The sequence below is a fragment of the Monodon monoceros genome, unplaced genomic scaffold (assembly GCF_005190385.1).
Source record: "Monodon monoceros isolate NGI ecotype Baffin Bay Population unplaced genomic scaffold, NGI_Narwhal_1 Super_Scaffold_9, whole genome shotgun sequence".
NCBI lineage: Eukaryota > Metazoa > Chordata > Mammalia > Artiodactyla > Monodontidae > Monodon > Monodon monoceros.
In genome coordinates this window covers 21,880,454-21,893,395 of record NW_021703786.1, presented here as the reverse complement: position 1 = coordinate 21,893,395, position 12,942 = coordinate 21,880,454, and the positions used below count along the sequence as shown (strand labels likewise).

General features: G+C 40.4%; 1 protein-coding gene across 3 annotated transcripts in view; it reads right to left on the bottom strand.

Moving 5' to 3' along the window:
- The window catches only part of TLK2 (tousled like kinase 2), a 103,792-nt gene that overhangs the window by 41,617 nt on the left and 49,233 nt on the right, over positions 1-12,942 (bottom strand). For all 3 annotated transcript variants that reach the window (XM_029211519.1, XM_029211521.1, XM_029211520.1), the window contains 2 exons: positions 2,850-2,945; positions 1,153-1,245 (listed from right to left, as the gene is read on the bottom strand). In XM_029211519.1, the coding sequence (XP_029067352.1) occupies positions 1,153-1,245; positions 2,850-2,945 (189 nt within the window). The remainder of the gene's footprint in view (positions 1-1,152; positions 1,246-2,849; positions 2,946-12,942) is intronic.

Genomic DNA, 12,942 nt, shown 5'->3' with positions numbered 1-12,942 from the left:
TATTGCTTTTACAATAAGAAACCAATAAACCTTAAAAAAATTTTGTAAAGAATGGGTCAGTCAATATGCCAAACTGTATATTAAAAAATTATTTCAAGGGCTTCCCTGGTGGTGCAATGGTTGAGAATCTGCCTGCCAATGCAGGGGACATGGGTTAGAGCCCTGGTCCAGGAAGATCCCACATGCCGCGGAGCAACTAAGCCCGTGCGTCACAACTACTGAGCCTGTGCTCTAGAGCCCGTCAGTCACAACTACTGGGCCCACGTGCCACAACTACTGAAGCCCATGCACCTAGAGCCCATGCTCTGCAACGAGAGAACCCACTGCAATGAGAAGCCTGCACACTGCAGAGTAGCCCCTGCTCACCGCAACTAGAGAAAGCCCACGTGCAGCAATGAAGACCCAACACAGCCAAAAATAAATAAAATAAATAAATTTATATATATAAAAAAAATTATTTCAAAAAATATCTGGTATTACTGTATAGCACAGGGAACTCTACTCAATATTCTGTGATAACCTATATGAGAAAAGAATCTAAAAAAGAATGAATATATGTATATGTATAACTGAATTACTTTGCTATACACCTGAAACTAACACAACACTGTAAATCAACTATACTCCAATAAAATTAAAATTTAAAAAAAACCACTGTATATTTTCTAGAGGTATATTTTTAATTCCATATTAGTTATTTTTAAAGTTTCTCTTGTAAGCACAAAAAAATTTACATGAATAGGTTATAAAAGATACAAAATACAAAACCAGGACTGAAAAGTACTTGTGAAATAGTTTTTAAAACTCAAGGACATTAAAAAAAACAATTTTCCTGAAATGGGAAAACATTTTATACCTATTCTCACAGTTCCAAATGAAATACAATAATACTCCACACATATATTCCTCTAGTATATATTTAAATATTAAAATTCTATAATTGAGATGTCCAATTTAAAGACAGAGTTTAGAATATAGGTTTGATCCTCGTTCCCTACTCAGATTCCCTCAGATTAAAGGAAAATATCCAAATGTTTACTTTTTAACTTTATTATTTGGCTATGGTAATTATCTCTATGATATGTACATAATTCAAATATACATAAAATCAATTAGTGCTGTTATAAAATCTTACAACATTTTAATACTTACTCTTAACAAATCATCTATTCTTCCTTCCTTCTTCTCTAAGTCAGAATTCTTACTGTTTTCTAGTGCAGATATTTTTTCTATTGTGAGGTCAGACTATAAAGAGAAAACAAATTTAGAATTAGTCTCAAAATACTACATGTCATCACATTTTTCTCATTACTTTTCTGAAAAAAAAGCACTTGCCAACACAACTAGCCTGGAATCGCATGGCTCAAGAATTTAAATCTGCTTTCCTCATCCCATTCTTTAAGCATTATGTTCTGCTACACCTGCCCTTCAAAAATATATTAGCTCTGGAATCAAATATATGAATTTTCAAACTGCTGTGCGCTGAACAGTAAAGAAACATACTACTCTAGAAATGAAACTAACTTTGAATAGAAAAGGCCATCAGAGGAGACAGGACCCAAATCTCTAAACAACATGCCACCTAGTGGAAACAAAGAGTAACCAGAAGGGAGAGATGAACGCTCAACTATCTAAGTCTGTTCAACTATTCAAAAGCTTAATTCAAATAAAATTGAAAATCTGCTCCTGAGGGAACGTTTAGCTCTTGCATCTTAAGAAATTCTCCGGGACTTCCCTGGTGGTCCAGTGGTTAAGAGTCCGTCTTCCAACGCAGGGGATGCGGGTTCAATCCCTGGTCAGGGAACTAGGATCCCACATGCTGCAGAGCAACTAAGCCTGTGCGCTGCAAGGAAAGATCCCGCATGCCCTGCATGCGCAACGCAGCCAAAAGTAAATAAATATTTTAAAAAAAAAAAAAGAAATTCTCCTAGATTGCCAAGCATCTGTCTTGAAGGCAACACAGTGCCAACAGGCTTCAAGAAAGCCAAGTATAATATTATTGGCTAGCTCAATACCACAAAATGGAGGATATATTCACTATCCTTTTCAGATATTATCTTTGAACGTTCACAACATTCCCTAAATTAAGGAGTTTCTGAAGACTGTTTAAGGAGAAATTATGTTGGTGTGCCACATGTTAAAGAAGTTTAAAACAAGAATCTACTGTATAGCATAGGGAACTGTATTCAATAACTTGTAATAAACTATAATGGAAAAGAATTGGAAAGAAGAATATAGACATATACATATATATGTATAACCGAATTACTTTGCTGTACACCTGAAATTAACACAATATTATAAAATCAACTATACTTCAATAAAAATTTCTAAAAAAAAGAAGTTTAGCTAGGTCTTGCTAAATGAGTATGTACAAGGAAAAAATTAAGTACTTTCACAAAGTAGGGAATTAAGATTCACTGAAGCCTACCATAAGCACTGTCCCAACAAGCGTTTTGTATACACTAAGATAATGATAATCAACCACAGTTTTATAGATGATTTGAACTGAAGAAAACTAAGGCCCAAAAAGATAAGGTATAAGTTGTAGAGCTAGAGTTTGAATCTAGTCCTAGAGGTCTTTTCCCTGACATCATGCTGCAGTATAATCATTTCTGCTGCAATACACCAGAAAGGTAAACAAACACCTCAAAAAGTTAAATTAAAAGCACCTTCCAAAAGACTCTAAATATTCATAATGCAAGTTCTGAATACGACACACACAAATAATGAGGTGAAGTCAGAGAAATAAAGGGACAACAAAGGGAGGACCTAGATTTTATATGTAGTTATTAGTATTTATTCCTCGGCCCTTCTTTTCCTCCTCTGTTTAACAATCACTGACCTACCTGGGTCTGTCTGTGCTGGATGGAGATCTGTTTTTGGGAACTGCAGGAATGCTCTGTGTTGCCAGATCCCGTAGATGAGGGACTGTTTTGCTGAGCCTGTAATAAAGGTCCATCACCAATCACAAGAAAGTTTTGCATCTTTCTCCACAAACATTTGTATGAATGCAAATGATTAACTCTATATAAAACAAACACTTGCTGATGAAAGTCAAAAGTCAGGGCCATGTAGCCAAGATGAAAGTATAAACAATTCCAATGAAAAGTAAGGGCTAGACATGGTAGCTTAGACTACGTTACTGTAAATAGTTAAAAGCATCAAATGCTTATAAATGAATTTTTTTAAATATGTAAATGCCCTTTTCACTTGTACAGTTGATACCTGAACAATGCATGGGTTAAGGGTGCCGACCACCCCACCCACCCCACTGCCCACAGTGCAGTGAAAATCCACGTATCTAACTTTACAGGTGGCCCTCGGTATCCATGGTTCTGCACCTGCAGATTCAGCCAATCTCAGATGGTGTAGTACTGTAGAATGGATTTGATGAAAAACAATCCACATATAAGTGGACCTGAGCAATCAGTCCAAAACCCATGTTGTCCAAGGGTCAACTGTATTTTAATATGCTTTTGCAGGAAAGGCTGGTGAAGTATCCAAAGCACAGGGGATGCTTGTGACTCCAGGCAGAAAGGACTGTGAACTACTATTCAGAATAGCGTCCTAAATCCTCAAACATTATCCATGAACATTCAGTGGTCCAAAAAATCCTGGTTGATTTCCAATACTGTCACTTGCTTACTGTGACTTTTACACATAAATGATGGGGCATTCTAAGGCATTTTCAAGTTTATAAGGTTTAGGACTTAATATAATTCAACTGTTCAAGAATATGCAATCATTAAACAGATGGTCCCCAACTTAACAATGGTTCCACTTAACGATTTTTCAACTTTAAGATGATGTGAAAGCAATACACATTCAGTAGAAATGGTACTTCAAATTTTGAATTTTGATCTTTTCCTGGGTTAGCAACATATGGCACAATACTCTTTCATGATGCTAGGCAGCAGCAGCGAGCCACAGCTCCCAGTCAGCCACACAATCATGGGGGTAAACAACCCAATACACTTACAACCATTCTGTACCAGACAATCACATTGGGTTTTGCTTTCACTACAGTATTCAATAAATTACATGAGATTCAACACTGTATTATAAAACAGGTTTTGTGTTGGGTGACTTTGCCCAACTGTAGGCTAACGTTAAGTGTTCTGAGCACATTTAAGGTAAGCAAGGCTAAGCTACGGGTATGTTCGGTAGGTTTGGTGTATTAAACACATTTTGACTTACAAATGATATTTTCAACTTATGATGTATTTATCAGGACCTAATTCCCATCGTAAGTCAAGGAAGACCTGTACTTCAGAAAGTCCTTTTAAAAACAAAATTGCACCCAACACAGTACAACCCATCATAGACATAATTAGAAAATATTGGATATTCTGGGGATTATGGGCTAATGGCAATACAGTATTATCATCTCACCAGAGAATACAGTGTTTCCACATATGTAAATTTTTTGATACTTCCTATATATTCCTTTAATTATTTTCTTATTCATGAACATTAAAACAATGTATAACCACCACCTATTGAGCAATTATCACCATGATCACACACAGTCCTTACAAAACCCTATAAGGTAGTTATTATTTCCACTTATACATAAAGAAAATACAAATCCGAGATATTAAGCACCTACGTGCAGTCACAAAGCTAGTTAGTGGGGGAACCAGAATAGAGGGCTATCTGCATCCACAATACCCGATCTCTATGACCATGGTACACTGATGCCTCACATCAACAGTTACAGGTACTGTTGTGAGCAGGCCACAAGCAAGCTAAGCACTTCATACACATAATTACACTGAGGGCTCACAACAGCCTTGTAAGGTAGGCAGTATTATCATCTCCATTTTTATTTATTCATTCAACAAATACTCACTGAGAACACCCTACGTCTAAGCATTGTGTTAGGTGCTAGGGACACAGTGGCCAAGAAAAACAGAAACAAAACCCACAGACCCAGTCATTACTCTGCCTTATAACGCTTACAATCCAAGAGACGATGTATTAAGTACTCGATAAATACGTGTTGAAAGAAATTGTTAAATAAACAATCATATAATAAATGCAAAATTGCAATTAGGATACATGCTATAAGAGTACACAGCAGGGTACATAACCTAACTTAATGAGTTGGGGATGAATTCCTTGAGAAAGTAATATCAGAGTTAAGATTTGAAGGAAATAAGCAATCAAAGAAAGGAGATGATTCCAGGTTCTCACATTCCATACAAGAACCTTGGGGGAAGAGAGAAGAATGATGTGGGGATCAAAGAAGTAAAAAAAGAGGAGTCAGTCTCAAAGAGTTTACAATGCGCACAGCCTGTAAGTCAGAGCAGCGATTAGAGCTGAAAATGTTCCCCACTCTTTCTACAATGTGGCAAATCTAACCTTGTCTTACCGATTAAGGGTCATCACCACTCACATATTGGGTTTCCCTGGTGGCACAGTGGTTAAGAATCCACCTGCCAGTGCAGGGGACACGGGTTCAAGCCCTGGTTCGGGAAGATCCCACATGCCCCGGAGCAACTAAGCCTGTGCACCACAACTACTGAGCCTGCGCGCCTAGAGCCCATGCTCCACAACAAGAGAAGCGACCTCAATGAGAATCCTGCACACCGCAACGAAGAGTAGCCCCCGCTCACCGCAATTAGAGAAAGCCTGTGCGCAACAACAAGGACCCAACACAACCAAAAAAAATAAATTAATAAATTTATTTAAAAATAAATAAACTCACATATCATACTGCACTATGATACAAGCATTATCATTAGATTGTTCTTACAACCCTCTCCTTTTAAAATTTCTCTCTAAACAAACATGACTGTTTGAGCAGCTTTTATAATAAAAGCCAATAAGAATCACATGACCTGCTAAAAAGGTCCTTCTATGAACTTCTAGATTTTGGTATATGGGCTTTGTTAAAATGCTTTTTTAACATGTGCTCATTTCTAAGTTTTCTTTCAGCAAACCAATATTGCTAGAATGTGATTCAAGGGGATGTTTCCAAATTAAAGCTCTCTGTAAAAATTTACATATATATAGCCCCATGATAAGAAGTAAAAATGTAGAAAGTTAACTGAGGAAGTGGGACAGAGGTAAGGAGGTAGCAAATCCTCATGAAAACGAAAATAATACTTTCAAAAGGTAAAAGAACTACAAAAATAGGCCTTCCCTGGTGGCGCAGTGGTTGAGAGTCTGCCTGCCGATGCAGGGGACACGGGTTTGTGCCCCAGTCCGGGAAGATCCCACATGCCACGGAGCAGCTGGGCCCATGAGCCATGGCCGCTGAGCCTGCGCGTCCGGAGCCTGTGCTCCGCAACGGGAGAGGCCACAACAGTGAGAGGCCCGCGTACCGCAAAAACAAAACAAAACAAAACAAAACAAAACAAACAAAAAAAAGAACTACAAAAATATAAGGACCTACTGTGACAAGTGAATCCATGGTAGAAAAAAATGCTCTAAATCTGATCATTCATTAGATATTAATTATGAACCTCTGTGCCTGGTCCTGTGTTAAACACTAGAAGTGCAACACTGGAAAACAAAGAGAGCTTACAGTCTCCCAACAAGTCCACGATTACAGAATCATGTCCTCGAGAAATGAGTTGTCGATGGCCTTGCTAAGCGGGCCACTGTAGTTGTAAATTTAGTCCAACCCCTACTTTGCAAAACATTCTCCCCAGACTTCCATATTCTTTGTTCCTACTATAAAAGTAATATTAGCTTCTAATTCATGATTACAGGCTGGATCTCCCAAAGTCCTACTGATATTCAGAGATTTTTAAAAAATAAAATCATAATAGCACTAAGAAACAAGGAAGAGTTGAGAATCAGAAATTTTTTAAAACTTTAAATTTTAAGAAACATTCAAAAGCAGTTGGGATCAGACTGATAGAGAAAGTGAAATAAAGAAATTCACTGCTGAAAACATCAGCAGTAAAACAGGCTGGGTCTTTTCAAGAGAGCTCCTCCAAAGCCTCACAATGAGATTTACCTTTAAAAGAACCAGGAGTGACCCATGGGACAACTATCAGACATCTAAAACCTATACGGGGCTTCCCTGGTAGCGCAGTGGTTAAGAATCTGCCTGCCAATGAAAGAGACACGGGGTCGAGTCCTGGTCCAGGAAGATCCCACGTGCCGCGGAGCAACCAAGCCCGTGCGCCACAACTACTGAAGCCTGCGCTCTAGAGCCCACGAGCCACAGCTACTGAAGCCCGCGCACCTCGAGCCTGTGCTCCGCAACAAGAGAAGCCACTGCAATGAGAAGCCTGCGCACTGCAACGAAGAGTAGCCCCCGCGCACATCAACGAAGACCCAATGCAGCCATAAATAAATAAATAACCTATTTATTTACTTGTAAATAAGTAAATACATAAATAAAACCTATACTGTCCAATAGGGTCCTCTCGATCTCTTCCTTGCATAATGTGGGCCCTGGATACTACTGCTTCTGACCCAAGGGTAAAGCACAAGAACTGGTCTCTTAAATAAAAAACAAACATGTAAATATTTTAAAATGATAAATAAGTGGGTCCAGGGGAGGGCTCCTGCTATAAGTACAGTACCCCTGCCCTCCACAACTGACACGATGGAGGAAGAAATGGAATACATCACTAAGAGTGAAATAGTTACCTATCAAAACAATGCCCTCCTTATCTCCATGTTTGTAAAGGAGCTGGTCTTTCTGCCTAGAGTTTGCGAGACGCTTACACAGGGAACACAGTCACTGCCTCCCAACGCCCGGGATGGTGGGCTATTTGCGAAGCAGTACTATGCCACTGCAGGGAAAAATCCATGCCAACAACCTATGTTAATCACCCTAATAGTACTGCATTCAACTAAAGCTAAATATATATTTTTAAGAAAACAAACAGGGCTTCCCTGGTGGCGCAGTGGTTGAGAGTCCGCCTGCCGATGCAGGCGACACGGGTTCGTGCCCCGGTCCGGGAAGATCCCACATGCCGCTGAGCGGCTGGGCCCGTGAGCCGTGGCCGCTGAGCCTGTGCGTCTGGAGCCTGTGCTCCCCAATGGGAGAGGCCACAACAGTGAGAGGCCCGCGTACCGCAAAAAAAAAAAAACTAAAAATAGAACTACCATAAGACCCAGCAATCCCACTACTGGGCATGTACCCTGAGAAAACTGTAATTCAAAAAGAGTCATGTACCACAGTGTTCATTGCAGCACTATTAACAATAGCCAGGACATGGAAGCAACCCAAGTGTCCATCGACAGGTGAATGGATAAAGAAGATGTGGCACATATATACAATGGAATATCACTCAGCCAAAGAAAGAAACAAAAGTGAGTTATTTCTAGTGAGGTGGATGGACCTAGGGTCTGTCATACAGAGTGAGTCAGAAAGAGAAAAACAAATACCGTATGCTAACACATATATATGGAATCTAAAAAAAAAAAAAAAATGGTTCTAATGAACCTAGGGGCAGGACAGGAATAAAGACTCAGACATAGAGAATGAACTTGAGGACATGGGGAGGGGGAAGGGTAAGCTGGGACGAAGTGAGAGAGTGGCATGGACATATATACACTACCAAATGTAAAACAGATAGCTAGTGGGAAGCAGCCACATAGCACAGGGAGATCAACTCGGTGCTTTGTGACCACCTAGAGTGGTGGAATGCGGGGGTGGAAGGGAGACGCAAGAGGGAGGGGATATGGGGATAAATGTATATGTATAGCTGATTCACTTTGTCATAAAGCAGAAACTAACACACCATTGTAAAGCAACTGTACTCCAATAAAGATGTTAAAACAAGAAGAATCTGCCTTCCAATGCAGGGGACGCGGGTTTGATCCCTAGTCGGGAAACTAAGATCCCACAAGCCCACGCGCCACAACGAAAGATCCCACGTGCCACACCTAAGACCTGATGCAGCCAAAAAATATAAATAAATATTCAAAAAAATAAAGTTGATTACACAAGAGATAATTTGACATTAAAATGGTATTCAGTAGAAAAAATCTAAAACACAAACTCTTAAGAGTGGTTGTCTGTCTGAGGAACACAAAGGAAAGAATTTTACTCTTCTCCATCACTTCAATTTTTTGTGGGCCATGTGCATGTACTATTTTTACAATTTAGAAAATTATATGCTTATAATTTTAAAAATTAATTTCCAGGCTTCCCTGGTGGCTCAGTGGTTGAGAGTCCGCCTGCTGATGCAGGAGACACGGGTTCATGCCCTGGTCAGGGAAGATCCCACATGCCGCGGAGCGGCTGTGCCCGTGAGCCATGGCTGCTGAGCCTGCGCGCCCAGAGGCTGTGCTCCGCAACAGGAGAAGCCACGACAGTGAGAGGCCCGCGTACCACACACACACAAAAAAATTAATTTCCTATGTCGAAATATATAAAATTATGTAACAATACGATTTAAAGGCTCAAACTCATAATATGCTGCCACCTATTTTTATTTATCAATATCTATAGAGCTTTCATTGTTAGCACATATATATCTCACTTCTTTGATCAACTGTAGAGCATTCCACTGTATATATGTATTATATTTTATTTCACTAGTCCTTATATGAAAGATGCTCTCATTAATTCATACGACATATAATTACACTGAGTGTCTATGAGAGCAGATCCAGTTCCAGCACTGGAAATACAGAAGTGAACAACGCAAACTCCCTGACCTGATGGAGCTTACATTCCAGTGGAGGGGAGGTAGTGTGGGAGTGGGTAGTGAGACAAAGAAGTAAATTATAGCAGGTCAGTTGGTGATAAGACCAAGAAGAAAAAATAGGGCACAGGAGCAACACAATGTGTGGGGTGGGCAGGAAGTGGTGCTATTTTATACAGTGCAGCCTCTCTGATAGGCTGTAAATTTAAGCAGAGACTAGAGAGAACTGAGGGAGCAAGGCATGCTGATAACTAGAGGAAGGATGTTAAGGCAAAGGCAGCAGCAAGCGCAAAGGCCCTGAGGTGAGAGCATGTCAGGTAGGATTTGAGGCAGAAACGTAGGCAGTGTGGATGGAACTTGGTGAGGAAGGGAGGTTAGTAGTAACAGATGTCAAAGTGGTGCGAAAGAGGCCATACAAAGCGTTATGTGCCATTTTAAACACTTGTGAGCAGAGGAGTGGCATGACTGGACTTATGTTTCAATGGGATCACCCTGATCTGTTGAGAACAAAGCCAGAAGCAAAGAGTCCAGTTGAGAGGCTGCCATCATAATCTCAGTGGGAGATTAGATTTGAGTGGTAGTCATTAAGGGGGGTGAAGTGGCAGGATTCTGAACATATTTTGAAGTAAAATCAGTAAGACTTGCTGATGGGTTTGGAATTGGGGTGTAAAAGAGATAAGACTAGAATGACTCCAAGATTTTCAAACAATTAGAAGAAGAGAGTTGACAATTACTGAGATGTGGAAGAAATGGGGGTCTGGAGTGGGGGAACAAGATGAAGCATTCAGTTTCAGTCATGTTAAATCTGATATGCCTATTAGACATAAAGAGGCAACTGACTACATAGGTCCGGAATTCAGGGCTCGGCTCTGGGCAGGAGATATAAATTTGGAAGTCCTCTACATATAGGTGATAACTGAAACAAAGAAACTAAATGAGATTCTCATTACAGAATGAAGGTAGACAAGAGGTCTGAAGACTGAGCCCTGGGGCACTCCAGTGTTTGGAGATCCGGGAAATGAGGAAGAACCAAAAGAGGAGAAGCCAAGAGAAGACCATGTGCTCGGAGAAGAAGGGACTGTGGCTAATGAATTATATTGAATAAGTTCTGAGAACTGATTGCTGGATTTAGCAACATGGAGGTCACAGATATCCTTGTTCTAAGTTCCTCTGAAACACTGTGGAGGGACACTGCTTCCAGATTTTTGCAATTTATAACAATACAATAAACATCTTTGTGTAGTTTTATGGGAATGGAATTTCTGGACCCAAGGATGTGTAAACTTAACACTGAGATACATTACCAACTTGTCCAAATGACTGCACGAATTTATAGTCAGTATAAAACTGCATGTGTTGGGGCTTCCCTGGTGGCGCAATGGTTGAGAGTCCGCTTGCCGATGCAGGCGACACGGGTTCGTGCCCCGGTCTGGGAAGATCCCACATGCCGCGGAGCGGCTGGGCCTGAGAGCCGTGGCTGCTGAGCCTGCGCATCCGGAGCCTCTGCTCCGCAACGGGAGAGACCACAACAGTGAGAGGCCCGCGTACCGCAAAAAAAAAAAAACAAAAACAACTGCATGTGTATCTAAACTATTACCTGCACTAGGAATTATCAAATTTATCAATCCTTGCCAGCTTGATAATTCAAAAGAGTTATTTTATTTTGTATTTCTCTATGGCTGAAGTTAAGCATTTTTTCTTGTTATTAGTCATTTGTCTTTTCTTTCTCCTGTAAGACTGCCTCTGTTCATAGTCTTTGTCTTTTGTTTTTTAAAGGAAACTGCTTGTCTCTACCTATTAATTAACATTTGTTATATATTAATGTTAACTCTTTTGCCTTTTTCCTTTTTTATATCACTAAGTTTACATCCCGGCTGGAACTGCAGAGAAGCAAAAAGAAACAGAACTGGACTTCCCTGGTGGAGCAGTGGTTAAGAATCTGCCTGCCAATGCGGGGGACATGGGTTCGAGCCCTGGTCCAAGAAGATCCTACATGCTTCAGAGCAACTAAGCCCATGCATCACAACTACTGAGCCTGTGCTTTAGAGCCCGCGAGCCACAGCTACTGAGCCCACGTGCTACAACTACTAAAGCCTGCGCACCTACAGCCTGTGCTCCACAACAAGAGAAGCCACCACAATGAGAAGCCCGCGCACCACAACAAAGAGTAGCCCCTGCTCTCCGCAACTAGAGAAAGCCCGCATGCAGCAGAAAGACCCAATGCAGCCAAAAATAAATAAATATATTTATTTAAAAAAAAAAAGAAAAAAGAGAGAGAAACAACTATACCAAAGCTTCTAGGCCTTTGGTTTTTATACTGTTTCCATGTTCCTTCTTCAGACATGATTATTTTCTTACTCCTCTGTCATCTCTCTTCCACATGAGAGCAATCTGGCTGTAACATGTGCAACTCCTCTGACAGCCTGAGTACTAGGTGACAGGACTGAGCAGGTGGTTGTCCTTCACGTGTACCCGCCCCCAGCCTGCATGCCCATACCTCTGACGGAAGGCTCGCATCAGGGGAACGCGTTCTTGCTAATCAAAATCCTGTGTATTTGACTATGTGCCTATCACACAATGAAATATATACATACATAGAGAGACAAACATTTCTCTAAAACAACACTACTGCATTCTCATACAAACTATTCCATACTATTGTCAGGCCCACTGAAAATACTATGCTGATCAATTCTCCCATTTTACGTCTTGTCTCCTTTGCCACTGAAGCACAAAATTATACTGTCTTCACACAAGAAGTTTCTCCATTCTTTTGATGTTAAACAACAACAACAAAAAACTGTACATTTTTAAAAAGCTGTATTACCTCTTTTTTGAGTGAAAGCAGTAATAACTACAAGAAAGTATTCCAAAGCAGAGAGATGGTGGGCCATTGTGGTGGCAGTGGAGACGGTAAGAGATGGTCAGATTCTGGATATAAGTATATTTTCTGATGGATTAGATGTAGAATGTGAGGAAAAACAGGCATTAAGGATAAAGCCATGTGTATTAGTCCTCTATTGCTCTGCAACAAATTACCCCCAAACTTACAGAACTGTGAGGTAATAAATGGGTGCTGTTTTAAGCTGAGGAAGGAAGGAAGGAAGGAAGGAAGGAAGGAAGGAAGGAAGGAAGGAAGGAAGGAAGGAAGGAAGGAAGGAAGGAAGGAAGGAAGGGAAGGAGGGAGGGAGGGAGGGAGGGAGGGAGGGAGGAATCGATTCAAATAATACACAATGATCCCTATCTAATTATATTATTTTTATCTCCTTTCCTTAAGACACCCACCATTCCATGGCCTTTCTTAATACAATCACATGTG